The 26,746-nt window shown below is 45.5% G+C and overlaps 1 protein-coding gene across 2 annotated transcripts in view; it reads right to left on the bottom strand.

Moving 5' to 3' along the window:
- RFTN1 (raftlin, lipid raft linker 1) overlaps positions 1-26,740 on the bottom strand; it is a 201,176-nt gene extending 174,436 nt beyond the window's left edge. Inside the window, exons 1-2 of one of the 2 annotated variants that reach the window (XM_077750905.1) lie at positions 26,553-26,740; positions 8,601-8,753 (exon numbers count right to left, since the gene is read on the bottom strand). In XM_077750905.1, coding sequence (XP_077607031.1) covers positions 8,601-8,745 — 145 coding nt within the window. In that variant the 5' untranslated portion in view covers positions 8,746-8,753; positions 26,553-26,740. Of the gene's footprint in view, positions 1-8,600; positions 8,754-26,287; positions 26,344-26,552 lie in introns of those variants that run through there. The other variant, XM_077750904.1, reaches the window with a different exon arrangement.
- Positions 26,741-26,746: the final 6 nt, after the last annotated feature.

Here is a 26,746-nt window from a genome sequence, read left to right as displayed (position 1 = left end):
CAAGACTGACTGAAGTGACCTGGGGTGTAGGGTGGGCATGGGAATTTTTTAAGCAAAGTTTGAGAATCATTGTGTCCACTAGTACTATTTTTGTCTTAGGAGTATGCCCTGTCCTTCCTAATATATTACAAGCTACTTGGAAATAAATTATGGGTAGGTCACAATGTATAGTTAGGTATGTAAGGATTTATTGACTTTATTTTCTGCTTAAAAAAAAAATACCTTTTTCCTTCTGCCATCTCTACTCAGATAAAAGAAAATCACCCGGAAACTTGTTACAAACGCAAGTTCATTGGCCTTGCCCCAGACCTAATGAATCAGAACTCTGTGGCCAGAGCCTGGGCTTCTTTTAATGAGTGCATCCAGTGATTCTGATGTACCCTCAACCTGGAGAACTACTACTTTAAGGAAATGATACAGTCTAAAAGCTTTCTCCAGAGACTAACATTATTTTGATATCTTAGACCTTGCTTATCACCTCCCTTCATGATCCATGAAATCGGACAGGCTAACAGTGTTGGGATATAGAACTAGCTATTAGGCACCCAATAGCCCCCAAAGACTTTAATCTGTTAATATTTAGGCCTCAATGTAAGTTATGATCCATCCTTTTAGATTAGATTTTTTCTTGGTTGTTAAAAAGAACAACTTAGACGATTATTAGCTGCTTCTGCAGCTGCAGTGAGGGCTAAGGTTACCCAGACTCTGAAATGATTCAATGCACAATTTGCATGTTTTGAATAACGAAGGTCATCCTGTGTCATTATCATGACCACCCAAAATTCAGATACAGAGCTTAAGGCTAAGCTGCTGGCAGCCAAAATCCTGGTCAGCACAATGTCGAAGAAAATATCCCAAAGGTCAGTTCTTTAAGACCTCTTAGACAGGAAAACCACAAAGATGAGAATTTTAAAAATGTGGCAATGTGAACTAATCTTGGAAACTGTAATGCATGTCATGAGACATGATTTATTAGCAAGAAGTTAAGAGGAGAAACAGAAGATGAACTTGAAGAAGATACGCAATGGAGCAGGAGATAATTTTCAACTTTTTCATGTCCAAGCACTTCAATTTTGCTTCAACCCAGCCAGTGTGCAGGAGACCCAGGAGCCAACAGAGCCCGAAGTGATGCCTCTGCTGTTCGGTAAGATGGCGGGATGTGCCACAAATACCCAACACCTCGTTGGCCTAGAGCAAGTGGCTTTTACAACTCAATATCTCAATTTATTCGTCTATACCATGAAGGGAACTACCTACCTCCTGAGATCATTGTTAGCTTTTAAAATGGACTCATATGACATGAGATCCTGAATAAGTAGTGGCTCTTATTAGCATGTATGAAAAAGGAAGGTACTAACTCTGAACTCCTGTGCATCGTTGTTGGAAATGTTAAATCGTGCAACTACTTTGGAAAACAGTTGGCAGTTCTGTATAAAGGTAAACATACATTTACCAAATAATCCAGCAATTCCACTCCTCATTACCCAACTGCGAAGAAAATGTATGTCCCCACACTAGACTTGTTCACAAACGTTCATAGCAGCTTTTTTGATAATGGCCCCAAACTGGAAACAACCCCAATGTTCAACAGAAGAATGATGAAACCACTTGTGGGACATCCAAATGATGGAATATCTTTCAGAAACAGAAGGGAATGAGCTCCTGATACAACGGCACAGCTGAATCAAAAAAGCATCATACTGAGTTAAAGAAGTCAGACACAAAAGACTATACACTGTATGATCCAACCCCTACATCATTCTATAAGAAGCAAAACTAACTTAAAGTGACAGAATGCAGGTGAGCAGTTATCAGCAGCATGAGTTCAGGAGAGGCATGAGAGGATTTTCTGGGGTGATGAGAAAATTCTGTATCTTGAGTGTGGTAGCAGTTACATCGGTGCTTACATTTATCAAAACTCATCAAACCACATGCTTAATGTGGGTGCATTTCATCGCTCATAAGTTATACCTTTAATAGAGCTATTTAAATAAATACACAGACACCATTCAGGAGGCCAGACAGGTTGGCACGGAGTTCTCTTTCATGTGCAGTTGAAAAATCCTGTGTGAAGAGAGTTAAAACCTGGGTTCTGGTCCCACTTACTACTTGCTACCTGTCAAAGCCATTTCCTCAACTGAAAAAAGACAGAGAGAGGGAGAGGGAGAGGGAGAGAGACCAGGGCTACTTGGATGATAGAGTGAATGTGTTATTTNTCCGCCAGTCCCTCACTCCTCCTCACCTGCCAGTCAGTCCCCAGAACCACCCCTCCTAATCTCTTTTGACCCCACCCACTCCTCTGGTCCCCACTGCCACTCCCTCAGCAGAGGCCACTTTCACCCCTTGCCCGATGACTGCAATGGCTTCCAAATGGTTTCTCCTTTCCCAGTTTTACCCCTTCCATTCTTCTCCATTGTAAACCCAGAGCAGGCTTTCCAGAATGTGAATTGGACATGTCACCCACCCTTTCCCCACCTTAAAAACCCTTCAGCCCTCTCAGTCCAAGACCCAAGATCTTTACTCATTTGGCCTCCACTTACTTCTCCCAAAGGTCCAACCAAACTGAGCTGCCTACAGCCTGCCATTTATTAATGTTGTCCTCAGCTTCTGACCCTCCCACAGGTTGTCTCTGTCTCTGTCAGAAAATGGGCCCTCAATCTTCTGTCTGACTAACTCCAAATCCACCTGTGGGTCTCAAGTTTTCCTCAACACACACATTTCAACAAGACTAGGGGCTACCGTGTCCTCTCTATCATCATCATGCTAGCATCAAGTCCCACAATTGCCAGGTTCTTCATCTGTAAGTGATTTTGACCGATCTAGGCTAGTGGACTAGACTGATGCTATGCACTGAAAATGCGTCCCTTCAAAAGTCAGATATTAACTTTTGAGTCAACATTCTGTGTGTGTGTCAACCAGTGTGACTATTTGGAGTAAGGAAATAAGGTTAAGTGAGGTCATAAGAGTGGGGATCTAATCCAATAGGATTAATGTCCTTATAAAAAGAGACATGACAGAGCTCACTCACCGTCCCTCTCTCAGTCACACGAGGACACAGCAAGAAGGCAGCCCTCTGCAAGCCAGGAAGAAGGCTCTTACCAGAACCCAACCATGCTGGCCCTCTGATCTCAGACTTTCAGTCTCCATAACTGTGAGAAAATAAATATCTGTGGTTTAAGTTGCCTCGTCTGGAGTATTGTGTCAGGGCAGCTGAGCTAACTAGCCAACTGGGAAAACCTCCTGTCTGGTTCACCCATATGTCCTCAGGACACAAATCTGGCCCCAGGTCAACATTCAGTAAGTTATCTATGGAATCCATGAATTGTCATCTTATGGTCCTTAGCCGACCCATGGGCAAACTTTCATAATGAAAATGGCACATTAATCTGAGTTAGAGATACATAGTCAGATGTGGAACCAAGGTATCCTCCCTTGAAAACAGACTAAAACAGCATGGTCCCATGGAACTCACCGTATTTTGTACCTGCACTGTCCACATGTGGCTGGTGAGCACTGGAAATGTGGCTAGTGTGACAGAGGAGTTGAAGATTTAATTGTACTTAATTTTAATTATTACATTTAAATACAGATGGCTCCTGCACAAGACGACACAGGACTAGATGGTTTAAGCAAGAACCAAGCCCTGGGCACCAGCCTCGTTAGGCAGGTGCCAACTGTCCCCAGCATCAAACAAGTATAAATCACAACCGATTCTCACGGAGCTGACATAGGTAGCTTTCAAGTGGTATTAGAGTGGCCTGGCACAGAGAAGCTGGCACAACATATGTACAAGAGGGATAATGAGGCACCATTCTGCAGAAATTGTGGCGCTTTAGGGGCCTCTGTCTGTGATGAAACCCACCAATGGGCAGGTTCATCCCATGGTGACCAGAGTTAATTGAAAATTTAAGACTCAATCAAATCACTCAGAATTGAGATTTTTGGCAGCGTATGTGCTTCACTTTGAGGATCCTGCTGCTTTTCACCTCTGTCAGCCCAACAAGTGGCATTGCATGTTCCAATATCAACCACGATAGCACTGAGCTCTGAGCAGGGGACGAACAAAACCGCGTTCACCAATTCTGACTTTCATAAAAGTGCGCGACTCCTTTCTGCCTAAGCCACCAGGTGGGTGAGTCCACACCTTTTCTCCAACTTGCAATTTGTTAGGCATCTTCTCCATCATAAACAAGGCTATCAAGTGCTACTTAAAAATCTTCGATGGCCAAAACAATATGGGAGAGGAATATCCTTCTGTCCCTATACACAATAACACAAATTTTCTAACAAGAATGTACTATTTGGTGTCAATGCCTATTTGTCTAGCACCTTGCAGTATACGAGGCATAAGAGCTCTGAGGCCCAAGAGATCTAAGTTCAAATTCCACCCCAATCACCTCCTAGCACTGCATCTTTAGAAAAGTCACTTAACCTCGAGTAATGGTCACCCATCTGCAGAAAAGGGATGTGTGTCCCCATACACCTCGCTGGGTTTCTGGGAGAATAAAATGACATAAGAAGCTACACAAAGATGAATGTTAATTGGTTAACAGCCCAAACCAGAAGTGACCCAAATGTCCAGCAACACATGAATGGAAAAACAAACTGAGACACACTCACAGGATAGAATCCTACTCAGCCATAAACTAAGAATGAACTACTCTGTTACATAAAACAACGTAAATGAATCTCAAGATAAATAAGTAAGCTGAGTGGAAAAAGCCAGACCAAAAAGGGTACATACCACATGATTCCATTTACAGAAAATCTTAGAAAACAAAATCAGTGACAGAAACCATATCATTGGCTGTCTGGAGACAGAGGACTGGAAGAAAAGAGGGATTACAAAGGAGCAGGAAGAAACTTTCCAGGAGGTGGAATATTCTGCCTCTTGATAAAGTAATGGTTTCATGGGTCTGAACACTTTAAATACATGCAGTGTGATGTGCTTAAATTACATCTCAATAAAGGTGAAAAAGTCGAGAAGATGTCCCATCATAGGACTTGGCACACAGTAGGCTCTGAACAAATGCCGGCTCCATTCTGGAGCAGGCACAAATGATCCCGTTAGAACTTCTGGAAAAGAACTCAAGGGGCTGCCAGGAAAACGAGTCAGCATACCTAACTCGTACTTTGGTTTATTAGAACCTAGTTATGTAGGGCACGCTATTCTCAGCTAAAAAGTGTGAACAAGAAAGACGAACAGAAAGATAAGCAAGGCTTGATCTCTGCCCTCGAGGAAACACAAACACGTTTAATATATGATGTAATAAAAGTGTCATAAGGATGGTACTGACAAACACCAGGCGTGCAGAGAAGAGTAATTGCAATGGATGGACGTGGGTGGATGAAGTTTCAGGTGGGTGGGACTCTGGCCAGGGCTGAGGGGCAGGGCAGGCTCTGTGATGCTGGAGGAGCCGAAGCTGGGTGGGAGGGGGCGGGGCCAGGCCCGGTGTCCTCGAAGTAGGGGAGGGTCCAGAAGGGGCAAGGAAGAGCTGAGGAAGGCCCTAGGCACCAGGCGGAATCTCCACTGCATTTTTCCAAGGGAACCCGCCAAAGGGTTCAGCACGATCAGATCTGTGTTTTACACAAATAGGTCCTATCTAGAGGGCAATCTGGCAATTTATCAAGAGTCCTGACATTCATATCTTTCAACTCAGTAATTCCTGAGGAAATAATCAAAAATGCACACAAAGATTTATGTACAGCACTGCTTATGCCAGCATTATTTATAATAGCCCAAAGCCCGAAATAACTTAAATGTCCAATAAAAGAAGACCGTTAAATAAATTATGGTATGCCAAATGATTAAATCATATGCAGCCATTAAATCATATTCTGGGAACATATGGAATGACAGGATACAGCCTCACTATACAATGTTAAGCTGAAAAAAAGCAGGACATAAAAATATATTCATCCAACAATATTTATTGATTATCTACTATATGCCAGGCACTGTTCTAAGTATTGAGGGTACAACAGAGACTAAAATAGACACAATCCTGAACTCATGTGAGGAATTCTATCTTCTAATGAAAGAAAGCAGACCACAAATGAGGAAACAAACAACAATAAACAAAATATATAGCAATTTAATTTATTTTAATGTTTATTTGAGAGACAGAGAGCAACAGCGCATGAGCAGGGGAGGGGCAGAGAGAGAGGGAGACAGAGGATCCAAGCAGGCTCCAGGCTCTAGGCTGTCAGCACAGAGCCCAAGGCAGGGCTGAAACTCACAAACTGTGAGATCATGACCTGAGCCGAAGTCTGAAGCTTAACCGACCGAGCCACCCAGGTGCTCCAATATATAGCACTGCAGATGGTAAGAAGTGTTTATGGAGGAAATCAAGAGGGTAAAGGGATACGGAGTTGGGGGATAGGTAGAAATATTAAATAGGTGGTCAGGAAGGGCTTTACGGAAAAGGAGGTTAAGGGTTTGAGCCAAGGGAATATCTGGGAGGACTTCCAGGCAGAGGAAACAGATAGTGCAAAGGCCCTGAGGAGTCCTGGAGGGTTAAAGAAAGAGCAAGACTGAAATGTCATAACATGCAGGACAAACATCTGGAGAATGAGGGCAGAAAGTAGCTGGTGCCACTCAGGGTGTGGAGGAGCCACAGCAGGGCTTTGAGCAGAAGAGTGGCATGATCTATAGGGGACCTGGGTAGATGCAGGAAGATCAGTTGGGATTTGTCCAGTGTTTTCCTAACTTTATACTAACGGAGGTGTGCTCATTTTGCAACCCAAAAACAAAAGGTCATTCAATCAAAGAAAGCACAATGTAGCAAAGCAATGTGGGTGCTCTGACCAGAGCACAAGGCAGCAGAGAAACTAACCAGGAGGTTAGGGGAATAACTCAGACGATAAGTAAAGGAGCAGTGGGTACACAGAGGAGGACACATGTTTCTGGAAGTTCCTATGAGCAAAAATTACTCTTCTTAATAATAAAGAAATACAACACGATGCAAATATATATATATATGTATATAAAAGAGAAAAAGAATTACCCCATTTTCTCAGCTTCCTAACAATCAATATTGAACATGTCGGTATATTTCCTTGCAATTTCTTTTCCTATACAGGCTTTGGTTTTCTCCTTAATCATTCTACAATGCCTAAACCATTGCAGGCACACAAATACTCACTGAACAAATAATGGATGACCAAACACTCCAAATACTTTTGTGTTCAGATTTGCTCGTGTTACGTTAGCTATATTACAAGCATTTTCAGAAACAGCTTTAATAGGCATGGGTGACGCAATGGAAATGGTGGGCAAGGAGACGGCATGGTCACGAACGACTAAGGTGTCAAGTATGACTGTTTACGAGGATGGTGGTGACATTATTCATCAAGTGCACCAGCAGGAAGCCAGTCTGATGAGGAAGATGCTAGGCTCAGTTTGGGGGATGTACAGGGACCCACAAAACATCCCTGCAGAGAGGCCCGGCTGCCCATCTCTCTCAGGGCTCAAGAAGCAGCGGGAGCCTTGGCACAGAGGTGTTCTCAGTAGGAACAGAAGCGGCAGTAACACTAGCTGTCCTACTATGTGCCCAGCATTGTGCTAAGACCTTCTCACATCTTTCCTCTTCTTAGTCTTCACAGTTGCCCTGTGGGGCAGGTTTTCATGTGCCCATTAGACAGAAGGGCACCCTGCAGGCCTAGTGATTAGTCCGGCTCCTCCACAGCTGGGCCAGACTCAGGTGCCGAATATGAGGGCTTTTCCCACTAATTCTCTTTTCCGTTTTAACAGAAGCTTAAAATATACCCCGCAGCCCAGGGAGAAAGGCCTTAGTTAGTGAGCGCCTGTGTCTGCTTACAACTTCTAGGGACTGCCGTCCACACCAGAAGAATGATCTCTCCTCTTCTGAAAACATATCTTACATATTTTCTTGCTTACAATTATAGCCTGTTGTGGGTTTTCTTGTTTTCATGTGTACAAGTCTTCTCTCCCACTGGGTAAGAAGTTGCAGGCAATCAGACCTGTGGCATGACTGCCCCACAGCTTCAGCCCAACACTGTGCACACAGCCGGTTCTCAGCAATTCCTCTGGGTGAAAATGCTACCTTTTGCCAGCCACCCCAGAGCCACTGGGACACTGTTAGTGAGGTGACCTGGACACCCTCCAGCTCGGATGAGGCAAAGCTAAGCCCCGATGGACAAGCACTCTTGAAAGATGTCAGACAGCAGGCAGGTAAATTGGGGGAAGTGGGGGACAGACCCAATAGAAGATAAGGCAAAATTTCCTTTTTCCGTATGGCTCCCTATGAAAAGGTGTGCAAACTAGCTGGCCCGTGAGCCAAACGGGGCCCACCAGCGTGTATGTACTATTTGACTCGCCCACATGATTTTAACGTGTTACAATTTAAATTAGTTGCTATCTTTTCCAAAGTGAAAAGCTACACATAAAAATCTGGACTTCCAAAGACAGTATGTTTTCAAAGGCCCACCTTTACCAGTTCCCCACAGCCCCTCGCCCCGCTCACCTCCCTGGTGGTGGGAGGTGCCACCAGCCCTGCCCTGGGTGGGGAGACACACCTCGGGTGTGGGGCTGGGCTGATCTCACCCGCCTCCAGGAGGGCAAGGCCACCCATACTCACCCGCACTCAGGGTAGTAAACTCCAGGAAGCGGTATTCATAGGACACATCTATCTTGGTTTCCACCTGAGGCCTCTTTAAAGTTGAATAGATATTTCCAGGCCGTTTGTCGTCACGTTTCTCTAACTTGTTCAGTCCGCAACCCATTTCAGCAGCTGCAAGCAAAAGCCAAAAAAGAAGAAAAGGGGGGGTGATCTTTTTCTTCTGAGATTTTGTTTTTAAACACCACAGTGTAAAAGACCCCGGTTTTCCCTGAAGACTACATAAAGGACCTCAGCCTTTATGACACCTAGAGTACAATTCAGTGGATGGTCTGATCCCGAGGAACTGTGCTCAGTACCCAGGCTGGCTTCTCCTTCTGTGAGGACACCATTACCAGCCATCCACACATCTGTGGGAACACCGAAAGCCTACTTGTCTTCTATCTTCTTTCGCCGCATCTGAGGAAAATGATACCTCAGACTGCCTCAGTGCCATTATAGTCTGTACACAGGATTAAAAAATGAGATCTTAAAAGCAATGTGGTACATTATGGTGTCAGCCCATCTGAAAGGACAAAAGCAAGAGACGTGTCCCTTTCGCTGTGGTTGCTAAGAAAGAACAATAAGTTGTTGGTACAATCTCTAAACTCCAAAGTCCTTCCTGCCCTCACCAGCAATTATTTAGACAAGAATTTATATTCATAAAACATCTCTAGAAGTAGACGGTGGAATTTTTATGGGCTTCATCTAAAAGTCCCCCTTTCATTCTTTTTTAGACCAAACCACATGAAATAATAGTATGCTTCACGCTCTCGGAGAATCATTTTAGACCAAACTGAAGACTGGCTGAACACTAATAGCAGGCCAAGAGAAATTGGAATCAGAAACCCACATGTATTAAAGATCTGTGGCTATCGTTTGAAGGGAAAATGGAGAAATGCTGGAATTGTGCATATTAGGGTGGGCTGAGCTCCCAGCCTTTTGAGGGATTAAAAACAACGAAGTTCTCTGTTTATTCAGGCAGACTGACATTCACAAAATGACTTTTGATCCACTCTCCAGGCTTCAGCAGAAGATATTTTCCTTTGGTGCACTGAGCATGAAACAAAAATTCTTCCTCCTTCTCTGGAGCAGCGGAGCTGCCGTCAGAACATATTTCACAAAAATATTAACTGGCCAAGAATATCACAAACAGAAACGTGGTGACCGCTTCCTTTTAGAGATTAAGGATTTCCTTTGGCTTAATCCATTCACAAGGTACCCAGCTTCCTAAGGCAAATTGGCAAGCTCCAGAAAAACAAAATGAATCTCAAAAAGGCAGTAAGTGTAGGGGGGAGGGCAAGAGCGGGAGAGAGTGGTGTCGTGACAACCAGGCAATACTTTTCAGTAATTAAAAAAAGTCTGGAAGGATGGATGAGAACAGGAAGGCTTACTTACGCCTTAATAAGGGAACATTAGTGTCCAAAGGGCCGGAGCAGAGATGATTTATGTGCAAGCTGCATGAACTGATTACTCGTAAAATACTCTGTAGTTCTGCAGATGTAATAGCTGATATGTACAGAGGCTGCGTATTTAACTGCTAAAAAGCAAACCAAGGGGCATCTGCTGAGGCAAAGCAGAAGAGAGGTGGACAGGAAGGCTCCTGTGTACTGGGGAACAGGTAACCTGGCAAGATGAACACTGTTATCAGAACAGAACCAGAAGTCACCCAGAGACTCACCAAGTAAGTCACTTACACACCTACCTCCCTAGGAAAGAATGTGTGTTCAGGGCTCTAAAAAAAAAAAAAAAAAAAACAAACCAGAAACCAATTCCTCAAAAATCCTCCCATTCTTGTTATCCTAATAAGGTAAATCCTAGCATTAGAGATTCATTCCTTTGAAGTTAGAATCACTCTCCCTCAGGATCTCCTTGGAAACCACAAATACCTCCATGGGAAGGGCAACAAATAAAGCCTTTAACACTTTAGTATGAGTTAACGTTCTTCTATAAAGGACAGGTTTCCTGAGAATAGAGAAAAAAGAGGAGAGAATGACTAAAAAGACTCAGAAAAAGTTAAGGAGGTGGAAGGAGGTGGGGGATGGCATGCCATGAAGCATCAGAAAAATTCTCCCAATTAACAATTTTGAGTTTAAGGTTTCGGTCAGATGGTCTCAAACTTGAGGTCTCTGCCTAAATTCACCCCAAAGGGCACTGTGCTTATCTCAAAGGACATGACACGGCCATGGGTAAAGCATCTATGTGGTCTGACACAGAAGAGATCGACAGTACCATCCAGCAGCAAAACTGTAATATTGGTAAATCCTCAAGGTCTGAAACTTCAGGGGGTCATTTCATTGGAATATGTACAATTCCAATTAAGCAACTGCTTTTATAGTATGGCTCTTCGGGAAGGCAGCCGTATGAAGCAGTTGTGGGCAAAAAACCTTAGTGTGAATTTGCTTTTCTTACTCTTTTGTGTTGAGGACCCTACCTTATTCACTCCTGGCACAACCGTGTTCGTTTCAGTTCCTGTGTTCTCCTGTCAACCCCCTCTCAAAATGGTAAAGATTTTCACGTCATTCTAAAACTCTCTGTTACAGTGGGGTGCCTAGATGGCTCAGTCGGTTGAGCATCCAACTCTTGACTACAGCGCAAGTGATGATCCCAGGGTCGTGAGAACAAGTCCCGCATCAGGCTCTGTGCTGAGCGTGGAACTTGCTTCGGATTCATTCTCCCTCTCCCTTTCTCTCCTCCTCCCTCTACCTCTCTCCCCTGCTTGTGGCCTCTCTCTCTCTCTCTCTAAAATAAATAAAATAAAACTATCCATTACAGTCCCTACTATGCTCAAACCAGAAAAATGTAGCTTACACAATGGAGGAAAAATAAGATAGAACAGTGCCTAACAACAGGACAGTTTACTATGTGAGATTTCAGAGCTCATACTAGAATCCCACAAGGAGCATGGGGCAGGGATGAGTCTGGGCCTTGGAGGGCAGGAGAGGTGGGAAGCAGCGGGTAGAGTAGAGGGAACAGCTTTGCCAGATGCAGGCATCTGGTGCCTGGTATGGCTGCACATCCTCTCGGACATTCAGGAAGCATCTCAGTGAAAGCACATCTGCCTCAGGGGTAATAGGGCAGAAGGTAAATGGTAAGTGTAATGGTTTTGAAATATGTCCTCCAAATCCTTTGACACTCCTGCCACTGAAAGGTGGGATCTACGTCACCTCCCCTGAATCTGGGCTCCATACAATATGATCAATACAATATGGCAGAACGGCACCATGCCATCTTCTGGACCTGGACCTTTAGAAACTAGGAGCACCTACTTCTTGATTCTCGTGATGCCAACTCTTGGATCCCAGCCACTGTGCCATGAGGGAGCCCAAGCAGCCCCAAAGGGAGGCCCATGTGGAGAGGAACCGACAGCCAGCACCAACTTGCCAGCCATCTTGCTGGTGAGCCATCTTGGAAATTGAGCCTCTGTCTCAGTCAAGACACTGACACCATGTGAGGCAGAGACAAGCTGTTTCCACCAAACTCTGCCAAAACTGCAGATCCCTGAGCAAAATACACCATTGTTTGTTTCCAGCCTCTACATTTTGGGGTGATTCATCGTGCAACATATAACTCATTCACCAAATTTGTTCAAAAAGACCATGGCCTGTTGCCTCCTCAGTAGAATACCAGTAGAGATTGCCTGTATTTAGAGGTCCTGTCCTAGCCATTTGCCCTTGGAAGGGCATTTTGGTTGTGTCCAGGTGATTTTGAACAAAATGGCTATAAACATTCACACAGAGGTTTTTATGAGGACTGAAGGTTTCATTTCTCTAGGGTAATACCTAGGAGTGAGATTGCTGGGCTGTGTGGTTAAGTGCAGAGGTCCTGTTAATGAATGATGCTTCTCTTTCCACACTCAAGTGGCCAGATGCTGACCCCAGGAGAGGCATGGCAGAAGGTGAGACCCTCTGAGAGACTGACAGATTAGCCCCTCTACCCCCTGCTCACTCTGCAGCATCAGCTCACTGGGTGGAATCGTGAGCATGGTGCAATTCCTGGCTATTTCTCCTTTCATTGTTGTCTGTTTCTATAAAAGACACATGCTAACCATCACTTCTGTGTAATGAGATTCTCCTGGTACTTTATCTGTGGTCCATGCAGCCCCCACAGCTCTGCCCTTCCATATTCTGACGGTCACCTCACATTGACGCCTGACGTGAATCAAGTTACTCATTTTATGTGTGAGTGGATCACTGATCAGCTTTGCCTATAGGACAGTCACACAGGGGATTTTTCTCTTTTGTTTCTACCTTTGTCTTCTCAGAAGACATGCCTGCACCCATGGGTATGGGCCTCTCAAGCATCAAAGAAAGCACCGAGAAAAACCTTCCAAAAGCTCTTCAAAGGTAGAGCAAAGAGAGGAGGTCCTTCCCCATTCCTGTGGTGAGACAGTGGGAAAAGAGCCAAAATACACATACAGTTCTCTAGCAGAAACTGACTGAAAGTAATTAGGGACTGGATACTGATTATGGAGGAAAATAAGGTAATCACCGGGAGGGTGAGATGCTAGGCTGCAAGGAGAGGATGTCAGACATTGCAAATGACCAGAAAGCAGAGATCTCTCAAATGGTGAGACTCTGGAAAACCAATTCTTTCCAAATCAAACCTAGCATGAGGTTTGTCTTTAATACATGGTGGACCAACTCCACGCAGAAAACATCAGCTCCACGTGGGAGGGAACTTTTCGAAATTCATGCATATGTGCATGCATTCATTCATCACACGTTTAATTAAGGTCTGCCCTCGACTAGGAAATATGAAAATGAGAAGACCAGGCCCTGCTCTCAAGGAGATCAGAGGTGAAATGAGGAGAAAGACAATGAACAGAGCACATGGTGCGGCGGGCTGGCTGCTCTGGAAGTCTGGGCAGAGTGTGGTACGTTCACAGAAAATCTCTATGATATAAAACAGAGAGCACATCTCCACAGACTTGGTTCCAGAAAAAGCTGATCAGCAATGGGGCATGATGTCCTGTGTCATTTTAAATGTTGAAATCTTAAAATTTTTATCTTAAAGCATTTCTAATTTGTTTCTGAAATGCTTCCCAAGATGCTCATAAGACAACTGGAAAACCACTTCAAGAAGAATCACCACCTTGGGGCTCCTGGGTGGCTCAGTGGATTAAGCACCCGACTTCGGCCTAGCTCATAATCTCAGCATTACTGAGTTCGGCCCCTGCTTGGGTTTCTGTGCTGTCAGCTCAGAGCCTGGAGCCTGCTTCGCCTTCTGTGTCTCCTTCTCTCTCTCCGCCCCTCCCCGAATCACGCTCGCTCGCTCGCTCTCTCTCAAAAATAAACTCTAAAAAAAAATTTTTTTTAAAAAGAAGAATCACCACCTTAAAAGATTATTTTTCGGCAAGGGTTTCTAAAACCTTAGTTTAAAGGTTCATTTTTACTATCAACTGGTGTACATGCATTTAAATAATGGGGGCAATAAATGTAGTTATATTTTCAAATACATTAGTTTCATTAAGACTGAGCCCTCATTCACCACACTTGCCACTAATCTGTGGCAGGACCGTAAAGCTAATGTTAACAATTGCCAACAGCTCATGACAAGCAACCAGCGATGGGGCAATTACGTGCAATGATGCTGGGTCAGCTGGCAAACTTCTTTTTTATATCCACACTCAAATCCCACATCTGAAGCCTCAAGCAGGTTTATTGCATCACTCAGTCACCCAAAGTAAGAACTGATGATCCAATTAAGACATTTTTACGTGATAGGAACATCTCTCTCAATCCAGAAATGTAAGTGAAAACTTGAAAAATCAGAGGGTGTCAAATCTTGATATTTTACAAACATAGTCTCAGACAGAAACCCAAGGATAACTAAATTTACCCACTGAGGGATGGGCTGAAATAGGGGAAGGAGGTGAAGAGGAACGAACTCCCAGTTATAAAAACAAAAAAAGGCAGGATGAAAAGTATAGTACAGAATACAGTCGGCAACACGGAGATAACACTGTAGGGACTACACATGTTGTGGTGGGCACTGAGTAATGTCTAGAGTTGTAGACTCAGTGTGTTGGACACCAGAAATTCACACACATTGTATGCCAGCTACACTTCAATAAAAAAATATGGAGGTGCCTGGGTGGCTCAGTGAGTTGAGTGTTCGACCTCAGCTCAGGTCATGATCACACAGTTTGTGGGTTTGAGCCCCACATTGGGCTCTGTGCTGACAACTCAGAGCCTGGAGCCTGCTTCAGATACTGTGTCTCCCCTCTCTCTGCCCCTCCCCTGCTCACACTCTGTCTCTCTCTCAAAAATAAATAAACGTTAAAAAAATTTTAAATAAAAAAAAATATGTACCTGTTCAAAGTGTTCCTGATTTGATGCCAAATATAAAGAATAATCTATATGAAACAGTATTATTTGCATGGTATCGCTGTTTCTAGGTGTGGATGTGTATAAATGTATATTATATAAATCATATAGCAATATATAGATAAGATACGTGTGTGTGTGTATATATATATATACACTTCTTTTTTTTAACTGGCAAAACATAGATCACAGTGTTCTCAGAAATTTCTTCTGGGTCATGAGATTATGAGTGACATTCTCTTTATGGTTTTCTATATTTTTCAAGTTTTCTGTGCTGCATACACGTTATTTTCCTCATTGAAAAGAGACATAAGAGGCATGCTAACCAGCTTCTAAGATGACCCTGAATAATCCTCGTGGCATTCACGAGCGGCCCCCACCCACGGTGACGAGGGCTGACCTGCGTAGGAGGCCACGGCAGAAATGGTAAGTGTGGTTTATAAGGCTGGGCTACTGCAGCCTTGCGGGTTCTACCTCACCCTCTCTTGGATCCCTCAGTCTAGCGACAGCCAGCTGCCACGGTCAGAGGACACTCTCATAACCCTACGGAGAAGTCCCAGGACAGGGAACTGGGGCCTCCACCCAAGAGCCAGCGCTAACTCAACCCTGTGTGGAAGCACATCCTTTGATCCCAGAACGGCCTCCAACCCAGCCCACATCTTGCCCACAACCCCATGAGGCACCCCAAGTCAGAACCACCAGCTCAGCTGCTTCTGGATTTCCAACCCACAGGCACCCTGTGAGATAATCAACATTAACTGATGTTTTGGCTGGTGAGTGTGGGAGTAATTTGTTGTACAGCAAAAGATAAGGAGTACGGGGGCGGGGGGGGGTATTTCCTTGTCAAAGGAAATCACTTGCTTACCATTCCGCAACCCCACATCTCAGTCAGGGTCTGGTCCAGGCCACTTTTCTGCCCTCCCGCAGTCCCCATCATAAACACCCTTCACTCAGCACAGCTCCCTTTCTGAAGAACTTGCAGCTCCAGGTGGAACCTAGGAGAAATCCAGAATCCCAGCCCCTGCCCCAGGCCAGCTGAACCAGAATCTACATTTCAATGGCAAGTGATTCATTAACTTCCCAGCAGCAGTAAAGTCTGAGAAGCCCTGGGCAATGGGTTTCTTGGCTGAAAACTCTTAAGCCGGAGGTGAGAATCAACAAGCTAGGACCAAACCAGGTTTTCCACTCCGAACCCTCTCCAGTCTCCTTCACCCGGCCTCAGCCAGGCCCAGGATCCTGCTTAAGGCTCTTTGCCAGGGCTGAGAACCCCAGTCTAGAACATGGCCCTGCTCACCCCCTTGATTCCACACCTCCACCTCTTGACCCTTTTTGCACCTCCGATGCACTCTTCCCAGCTTCACTGCTGTCCTCCCAAACACAGGCACACCCCTAAATTTCTATCCCCAGCCCTCCTTCTGTCTCACTCTCTTAAAATCATTTTCAGTATAAACCACTTGGGGCATATAGATGAAGATAAAAAAAAAAAGAGAGACATCTCTGTACCCAGCACCAAGGTTTAACAAATGCTTACATTTTACTTGCTTCACATCTTTTATTTTTGAAGAAATGAGACTTTTTTTTATATAGAGAGTGAGTGCACGTGTTTGAGCAGGGGAGGGACAGAGGATCCAAAGCAGCTTGTCCTGACAGCAGGAAGCCCAATGCTGGGCTGGAACTCAGGAACCCAACTGTGAGATCATGACCTGAGCTGAAGTCAGACACTTAGCCAACTAAGCCACCCAGGTGCCCCAGAAATGAGACCTGTGAAATGGAGTCCCCAAGACCTTCCTTTCTCCCCTCTTCTATCCCTGCGTTTACTGTAACGCCCGCAACAATACAACGACAGAGGTTCCAACCTTTCCCGTTTCATGGAACCGTTACTGTCTCCATAGGGTTTTTTTCACAGCACCCCCAGGCTAAAAGCAATAATTACAGTTCCACTTATGAAGTAGTTAGGTCCAAACAACAAAATAATTATTCATGTCCAAACAACTTATTAGCCTTTTGGGGAAAAAAAAAAAAACAGCACGCAAAAACATAAAGAATAAACCTTTTTCTTTCATTCCTAAGTTACCGCAATGACTACTCATGGGATGTGCGCATCTCGTGGGCACCACACAACCTCTCAAAACTGTCATCACACTGGACACCACCCCCATTTTCCTGTTCCACAAAGTGGTTTCTTAGCAACCACCTACATGTAGCTTCATAGAGATAGGATGTCATCGAAAGGAATCTGGTGCTGTCCAACCTCATATTGGAAACTACCCCAAGACAGAAGTCTGTGTGCTTTCTAACATGTCAAGTACCACCGTGTTCCCCTCATAAAGGTAAAAAAGCCTTATCGCCCCGCCCTCGCTAGTTTGCTGTGGTGCCTTGGGGTGCTTTAGTGCGGAGTTTGGGAAGCTCCGATATGGGATAGTGTTGTATATGCTCAAAGAATGCTATGGTCTCTGCCTTAGCCCTCATACCCCACTCATGGGTCTCAGTTCACCTGTTCCAGCCAAAAACCTTTCCAGTCTCCCTCCCAGCCTGGTGACCTCCAGGTGAGCATGCCCAAGGATCCGTTTCAGTATCTTAACCTAGAACTTTCCTGACACTCCCGATGAATATGCTCCAAAGGGAACTCAACGCCTTGCCCATCAAGGCCTGTTCTTTCTCCTCTGTTTCTTGCTTCTGTGCATAGTTCCGCGGTCCTTGTAACATCCAGGCTCAAAACACCAGGCACCAGCCTGCTCCTGCCGCTGTCCTCACCGCCACAGCTGGCCTGGAACTCAGTGCTGGTGGAGGCCTTTAACTCCATCACTTCATTCTCTGCACCGACCCATCCCCCTTAGGGTGGTCAGAGGACTTCCTTGGTCTCTCATCCACTACTTCTTGTCATGGGCTGATGCCCGAGTAACCATTCTGTGCCCTACAAGTGGCTCAAAGACCCTAAGAAACATACACTGGCCAGCTTGGAGTCCTTAGCCTCAACTTCACCCCCAATCTCCCTCCTCAAGTACCCTGGAGTCAGGTTATATGGGGCCAGTGCTACCTTTTATACTCACTAACCACTCTCCTCTCCAGATACCATTCCTTTACCCCCAGTGGGGTCTCCACCTGACACTCCTTTCCCTTCCATCTCGACCCTCTGTCTTAGGGCTCTCCAGAGAAACAGAACCAGCAGGATAGAGTGTGTCGTGTGTGTGTGTGTGTGTGTGTGTGTGTGTGTGTGTGTAGAGAAAGAGAGAGAAGGCAGGGCAGATGTACTTTAAGAATTTAAGTCATGTGATTGTGGGAAGTGACAAGTCTGAAATCTGCACGGCAGGCCAGCAGGCCAGAGACCTAGAGAACAGGTGATGTCACAGTCTTGAGTCAAGCAGTCCGGAGGCACGAATCCTCCTTTCTTGGGAGACTTTAGACTTTTCTCTTAAGTCCTTCAACTGATTGGGTGAGGCCCACCCACATTATGGAGAATAATCTACTTTACCCAAAGTCTACTGATTTAAGTGTTAATCACATTAAGAAAGAAAAATACCCCACAGCAACACCTAGACATGTTTGACCCAAAACTGGGTATTACAGTCTAGCCAAGTTGACACATAAAATTACCCAGCACATCTTCCTTTATTAAGCACTTACTACATGCAAAGCACGATTCCAAATGCTGAGGATACTAAAGTAATACAAAAAACATTAAAAAAAAAAAAAAGAAATAACCCTGCCCTCATGAAGGACCTTACTTTCAGAAGCAGAGAAACAGACAATATACAAATAAAAATAATAAATGAAATTCAATTTTAAAAGCATAGTAGGAGCACCTGGGTGGCTCAGTTAGTTAAGTATCTGACTCCTGGTTTTGGTTCAGGTCATGATCTCGCGGTTCGTGAGATGGAGCCCCACATCAGGCTCTGTACTGATGGCACAGAGCCTGCTTGGGATTCTCTGTCTTCTCTCCTTGCCCACCCCTGCTTTCACACACTCACTCTCTCTCAAAATAAATTAACATTTTAAAAATGGTTTTTATTTATATTTGAGAGAGAGAGACAGCATGAGCAGGGGAGGGTCAGAGAGAGAGGAAGACACAGAATCTGAAGACAGGCTCCAGCCTTTGAGCTAGCTGTCAGCACAGAGCCTGACGTGGGGCTCGAACCCACGAATCATGAGATCATGACTTGAGCTGAAGTCAGATGCTCAACCGACTGAACCACCCAGGTGCCCCTCAAAATAAATTAACATTAAGAAACAATATTTAGGGGCTCCTGGGTGGCTCAGTTGGTTAAGTGTCCAACTTTGTCTCAGGTCATGATCTCACAGTTGGTGAGCTTGAGCCCCGCGTCAGGCTCTGTGCTCTCTCTCAAAAATAAATAAGCTTTAAAAAATTATATAAAAAAGAAAAAAATATTAAGTACGTCAAATAAGGATAAATAAGGCAGGGAGGAGGGACGGCAAACATGGAGGAAGATGCAATTTTTTAAAACAGGATGATCAGGAAGGCCTTACTCAAAAAGTGATGTTAAGTGAAGTCTTAAAGAGACCATGGGGTAGAGGGAATAGTGTACCTGGCAAGGTGGTGGCAAGCACAAGTTTCCAGGACCTACTTGGGGAAGGTCAGGGGTGGGGTGGGCGGGTGGCTGCAGGTGTAGGCTGTGCAGGTGGGGTTAAGGACTCGCTGAAACCTTGAGGGTTTCAAGCCAAGGGCAGACACGATCACTCTGGCCATGACTGACAGAAGAAATGGAGAGATCGGAGGATGATGGGGTATAAGCAACGATCAAATTCTGGATATATTTTGAAAGTACAAAATGGGACTTATCGGTAGTTTAGATATAGGGCATGAGAAAACGAAGGCATCCAAGACACCTCTAGGCTTATGATCTGAGCAACTGGAAGGCTGCCGTGGCCCTTTCTGAGCTGGGGATGGCTACGGGAGGAAGACAGGAGCTTGTTTCAGATGTGTTAACTCCATCGGGTAGAGGTGTGGGGCGGGCAGCTGCAGGGACCAGTCTTCAGCTCAAGGGAGAACTCTGGAGCTTCGCAGAATGCCTCATCTGCCCAAGTGATGTCCAGCTTCCCAAAGGCAGCAGCCATGCTTCATCATCCCCAACAGCTGTCCCAAGGCTGTGCCCCAGTAGATGCACAATAAATACCTACTAAGCCTCATCCTTCAGGACTACGACAGATGCTTATCATCTGGTAAAGGATGGAATATTGGAATATCTGCCTGTCTCTCTCAAGTTCACCTTCTTCAAACCACAGCACAGGGGTTGGTGCACACAGTCTGGAGCCAGACTGCCTAGGTTCAAATCCCAGTGTCTCTACTTCCTAACGGGGTAACCTTGAGGAAGCCACTCAGCTTCAGGTTTCCCAACTGTAAATATGAAAGGGGGGAGGGGAGTACCCAGAACCCACTGGCAGGGTGAGAGTTAAATAAGTTAATACTGAACAGGACTTAGAAGAGCTCAGACCTTTAGGGAAGGCAGTATAAATGTTAACCATTATGAGTCTTATTACTAGTATTACTCGTTATCCACTGTAAAGATTCCTTTTGACCTGTCTATGGCCAAAATTACACCACAGTGCAAATCGTGCTTATCCAGTGACCCAAAACAGTGGAAAAATTCCAAAAGCCCTCTCTAAATTACAGAAGTGTTTAAATGAACAATCTGATTTCTTGTACTTGGTATTTCTGAAATTTGGTAATACATGATTCAGTCACATTCCATTAACCAGCCTCTGTGATTAGCCAACTCTTTTCCTTTTTTAAACTTTAATGTTTATTCATTCTTGAGGGACAGAGACAGAGTGGGAGCAGGGGAGGGGCAGAGAGAGACACAGGCAGGCAGGCAGGCAGGCAGACAGAATCTGAAGCAGACTCCAGGATCTGAGCTGTCAGCACAGAGCCCGACGCGGGGCTCAAACCCACCAACCATAAGATCATGACCTGAGCTGAAGTAGGGTGCTTAACAGACGAAGTCACCCAGACACCCCTAACCAACTCTTTTCTTATCCAAAAGTATGGATAAGGCCTACTACAGTAAGAATAATTTCTTTGAACTTAGGAATTCGGAAGCTATTCCATAAAACTTGACGGACTCCTCAGGAATCCTCAATTCCTCAAGGTGAAATACAAAGTAGGAAATTTCAACACACACACACGAATGGAAGCTGAAAAGCCTCTGCAAAAAATAAATGTTGCCCATCAAGGGGGTCTGCCTACAGAACAACAAAAGGGGACATTTTAGTTATAAAAGCCAAAGAAAGTGGTCATGGATGTGCAGCTGGCTTCCTGGTTGAAAAAGTGTGGAAACACCCAGTAGTTTCACAAAGTAGCGTAAGAGGTGGTCAGTATCAGACGAGCGAGGCAAAACACAAGCTGATAGGGACTTTCCACCACTGGCTCTTCTTGGCGCCCATGACACCTGAGGGCTAGAGTCCCCTCTCCTTTGAACCACAGAAGAGGGGCAAGCCAGAGCACCATCCCCCTTACTGTCTGCTGCAACCAGGAACGGAAGCTGCGGGCCCCCTCTGGCAGTCCCTACACCACAAAGGCAGTCAGGCCCAGGAAAACTCCAAAGCAAAGCCCTCTATACCCCAAATAGTGTCTCCTCCATCTCAGTCTTGGCAGGTAGCCATCTTGCGTAGAATGTGACCTGATTTTCTAGCTCTTTGGTTCTGGCCCCGCTGAGAGCCGATTCTTCTTCCTGAATTCAGCCCAGGTGGGGAGTAAGTCACACAAATGCATATTTAAAAGCTGAACCGAATTCTTATTTAGAGAGCAAGGAATTAACAAGGCTCAAGCAGTGGCCATCACTTGCCTGCTGTACGGATCTTTTCACAGAAAGCATCCTACTAAAATATGCAATGATAATAATGAAAGCCCCTTTGGGGGGCCAGGAGAAAAGGGAAACTCAAATTTATGTCAGAAACCGAATGTGAATGGGAGAAAAGATCACACACATGCAAAAACCCTTAAAAGGTAAACATAAAAGAAATGTCTGGCTAAATTTATCTCTTTGTCAGTGAAAAATAGCCTAAGCCTTAGCCAAGGGTGTTGCCAACTCTTCAACTAAAGGAAAAGAGAAGCGCTTACTGCAAAGCAGCACTATCAAACAGGGCTTTCAGCCATGGGGAAAATACGCCACCTCTGCACGGTCCAAGGCCAATAACCACATGTGGCTCTGGAGCACTTGAAATGTGGCCAGTGAGACTGAGGAGCTGAATTGCTAATTTTATTTCATTTTAATTCATTTAAATGTAAATAGCCACGTGTAACTGGTGGCCACTGAACAGGACAGCTCAGCTACAGACACTCAAACTCAACAGCAGCCAGCGTCTTTCTTTTTCCTCCAATAGAACGAAAATCATAGTCAACGGACATCGTCAATTGTCACCAGATTAATCAGTATCCCTATACAGGCCTGGCTGCCTCAAAGTCAGAAAGCATAAAAGAAAAAGAGAAGATCCCAGTGTGTTATTTCTTGCAACGCTGTTGTGCCTACCCAGTTTATGTTACGACTATACCATGGCTTCACGGATTTGGAAATCTATACTTGTAGACGTAATCTCCTTTGCGAAACCAGAAGGTCACAGTCTCTTCCCTAGGTCTAGGAAACACAAAAAAGCCAACTTAGAGCAAGTTACTTAACCTCGCTAAGCTTCAGTTTCCTCAAGGCTAACAATGCAGATAAGAATAGTATTTGCCCCTCATGAGGATTAAATCCAAAGAATGCATGTAAAGTGCCTAACACTGTGAGCAACGAGTAAGCATTGGGAGGCTAATTATTATTTTGTTAATAACACTATAAAACCTGTAATGAAATAAGAACAGTGCTACCAGAATGGAGGTTTCAGTCAGCAACTTTTTCGAAGCAAAAACACTTTGAACCTGTTTCCCAGGCTATAGTAAAGTAGCCTCTAGTGAAGTACATCTTGGGGCCCTGACATCTTGGCACTCACTGTCAACCTCCAGACGGCCAACCGCCCAGACGGGTACCTTCATGAGTCACCAGAATCATTTAGCCAATGTTTACTGTGCCCCCATAATGTGGCAGGCACTGTCCTAGGCTGTCCGATCAGAACAGTCCCCAAACACAGGGCAATGTCTTGAGATTCTATACCATCTGTCATCTGAGCCCATTGAGACACCTTGGCCAGATGCAAATATTTCATTCTAGGGTCTCAGGCAGTCAGGGAGGCTCAATTCCTGTTTCTAAATCAGCCAAGACTGGGTTCAGCTGCTGGTCCACAGAATGGGACTAAAGAGGACCTGAGGGGAACCGGCCCATTTTCTCAGCCAGGACGACAAGAGGGTGTCGACAGGTCATGTTTCTCACCGACAGTCCAAATCACTTTAACAGGAAAGCTGTTTTCTGAGCCTTCAAAAAGCCCAATCTGATCTGCCTCACAAAGCAAACACAACCACTTTCAGCAGCCAGCTGCGCAAGCCGGTGAAATCCAACGGGAATCTCCTCCACCAAGTTCACATCAACCAGACCGATACGTCAGAAATCCCCCAGGAGTTTCTAAGCAGAAGTGTACTGGAATTCTGTGGGGTGTGGGGGTTATTTTGCTTTATATAGAAAGCACTCAATCAATCTTCTTTCACAACCAAGGGTACATTCCCCTGTGGAATTCCCTTCTCTGAAGATCTCTGCAAATTATATATTTGTCTGATCATCTGCAATAACTTAAGTATAAACTCATTCACTGGCAGAGCCAGGGGTTTCTTATAGCTGCTCCGCTCCACCTATGAAAACAATGTGCTTTGCGCTATCTCGAGTGTCCAATTTCTGCACCCTCTAACCCTAAACACTGGTCAAACCATGCTCTTGACTTTGGGATAGGAAAATAGGGTTCTTGTACGCAGATGCCCATACTTGTATTCTTTGCTGATGGGACTGTAAAATGGCACAACCGCGTTGGAAAAAGATCCCATAGCTTCTTAAAAGGTTCACATCCACCTCTTCTATGACCTAACAATCCTTCTTTTAGGCATTTACCCACGAGAAATGAGAACATATGTCCCTAGGAAGACACATACACAAATATTCATAGCAGCTTCATTCACAGTGTCCCCAAAACCTGAGACTGACCCATGTGTCCATCAATGGGGGGAATGTGTTAGCAAACTGTGGTATGAACATATCCTGGAATATAACTAAACAATAAAAAAAAACCCAAAGTACTGATATATACAACATGGATAAATCTCAAAAATATGCTGAGTAGAATACTGTAGAAATTCCATTTATAGGAATTCAAGAACAGACTAAACTAACAGTGGGAAACAATCAGCAGTGGTTACCACTGAAAGGGGGAATGGGGATGAGGAAACTTTCTGAGGTGATGGTAATATTCTCTATCTTGAGAAAGACTAGGATTACACAGGTGTACACATCTATCAAAACACTGTGCCAATATTATTCTAAGATTTGTGGATTTCATTCCATGTATATAAATTTTACCCTAGGGGTGCCTGCATGGCTCAGTCGGTTGGGCGTCGGACTTCAGCTCAGGTCATGATCTCACCAGCCATGAGTCTGAGCCCTGCATTGGTCTCTGTGCTGACAGCTCAGAGCCTGGAGCCTGCTTCTGAATCTGTGACTTCCTCTTTCTCAGCCCCTCCCCCACTCACAGTCTTTGTCTCTCAAAAATGAATAAATGTTAAAAAAATTAAATTTTACCCTAAAACAATCATGAACATATACTGAACTCTGAGAACTAAAATGTGCACTGAACTGTTTAGAAGTGACCTATGCCAATGTCTGTAATTTACTTTAAAGGGCATAAAACAATAAGCTGGGACTGATGGATGGAGGGATGAATATATCGACAGATGTGTAATAAAGCCAATATTGCAAAACTACACACTAGATATGGGTATATGGGTGGTTACTGTTCTTGCAAGTTGTTTATATTTCTAAAAAAATGAGATAGGTGGGGGAAAGACTCCTAGTGCCCTCTCCTTAGCCCACCAAGTTAGAAACTTGGCAAGCCACCCATGCCCACCAAGCCATGGGCCCACATAGCTTCAGTTCTGCTGCGGAGTGAAGACTGGAAGAATACAAGTAGCTTTACAGGAACTCACATCACTCATGCCAAAGATTTTCTGCCTGTTTCCCTACAGACAAAGCAATTATTTGAATGGAAGCCAAAAATTCCTGCTCAAGAGGGAGAAAAAACACATTCCCAATTTGTTCTCTTTCAATCCCCGCAACAATCTATTAGCGAACTGCACAACACTCCACTTCCATTTGCCCCATGTCCATTAAGCCAAAAGGGCTAACAAAGAAAAACCAACCCAGCCAGCCACACACATTATACAGAGGATGATGTCCCAGCTCTCGGGGCCAGAAACCCCACTGAAGGCAAAAGAGGATGCAGAGTCAGTCTGGGGTTAAAGTGATTTCACTGAGGTTAGCGCACACATGCACAAGAGTCCCAAACAGCTTGTTGCTTAACCCCTCCGTGGGGTTTGGTGACATCTGGGGTCACTTGAACTTGGTAGGGAATTCAGCTGTTCAGAGGTACAAATTAGGAATCCCGGCAGCCAGGGACACGTGGGGTGCACAGTGTGCCCTACCCACAGGCCCAGAGGTCACTCACATTACGGCCACCTTCCTTCCTGGCATGGCCTCAGTTATCCTGAGATGACATACGATGGCAGGGGCTGGAAGATGCCTAGTCTGACTGCGCGCCCAGCATCTGAAAACAGCTGTACCAATTACAAGAAAGGACTGTTGCTGTAAACCCAGGGCAGCCACTCAAATATAGGGATTTGGGCCAGACTTAAAAAAAAAAAAAAATACACACACACACACTTTTTGCTTTTAAGTCCCCAAATTCACTGCCACTTCCCAATGTCCCTGGGGACCACCCACAACCACACAGAGCAGCTAACTAAGCAAGAGTAACTGGAGGCAGCAGGGAGCGTGCCTGGGTTTAGCACTTTGGCCTCCACGCGGTTCTCGCTGCCAAAGACAGCGATATCCTAGGTCAAGGGCACGGGCTCTGGTCCGGGGGAAGCGGGAGTGTTGCATGCCTGACCATCGGGTTTTCTGAAATGTACTCCGTCACCACCCCACCAAGGCACCGACCTACCCTGGAGTCCCTTGAGCCTAGGAAAGTGGGTTAGGACGAGGAAAGAAATCCCCGTACAGAAGGGGAGATGCCGTTTTCAGCGCTGGGGACTTCCCGCGGCCCGAGTCTCTTGTGCCTCCAGTGGCTGCGGCGCTTCCCCTGGACGCACGGCAGGTCTGCTCCCATCTACCCAGCACCCCTGCGCCAGAAACANTCCGTAGCCGGCTCCCGCCGGATCTTTGCCAAGGATCCCCTGCGGCGGTGTCCCAGACCCACCTGTAGCCTCGAAGCTTCCCCTCTGCTTCCTTCTCGGGCGCCCCCGAGCCTGCAGAGCCCACAACCCGTAACAAACTGCTGTAGGGTGCCTCTCCCCAATGCGTGCAACGGATGTTTTTCCCCCCCAAAAAAGTTGGCCAAGACCGTTGCGAGCCGTGGATCGCCGCCGACCCCATCCAACCCCGGCTGGGGATGGGGGGGAGGGGGCTGGCCCTCTGNGCGCTGCGCCCGCCTACACCCCAAATCTTGCCGCGCGCCCACTTACCGTTCGGAACTGGCTCAGGAGAAGGCGCCGGCGCGGGCTCCCTGAGACAGCGTGTTCCGTCCCGGGAGGAAAGTTTGTGCCATACAGAGGCGGCGGCAAGGGGAAGGCGTGGGCACCAGTGGGTGGGGGCGGGAAGCGGCTGCGCGGCGTGCTCCGGTGTCTGTCCCTCCCGCGATCTGTAGGTCCGTCCCTCC

This window comes from Crocuta crocuta, unplaced genomic scaffold (genome assembly GCF_008692635.1).
Source record: "Crocuta crocuta isolate KB4526 unplaced genomic scaffold, BGI_CrCroc_1.0 scaffold279, whole genome shotgun sequence".
Taxonomy (NCBI): domain Eukaryota; kingdom Metazoa; phylum Chordata; class Mammalia; order Carnivora; family Hyaenidae; genus Crocuta; species Crocuta crocuta.
This window is presented reverse-complemented; position numbering and strand designations above follow the sequence as displayed.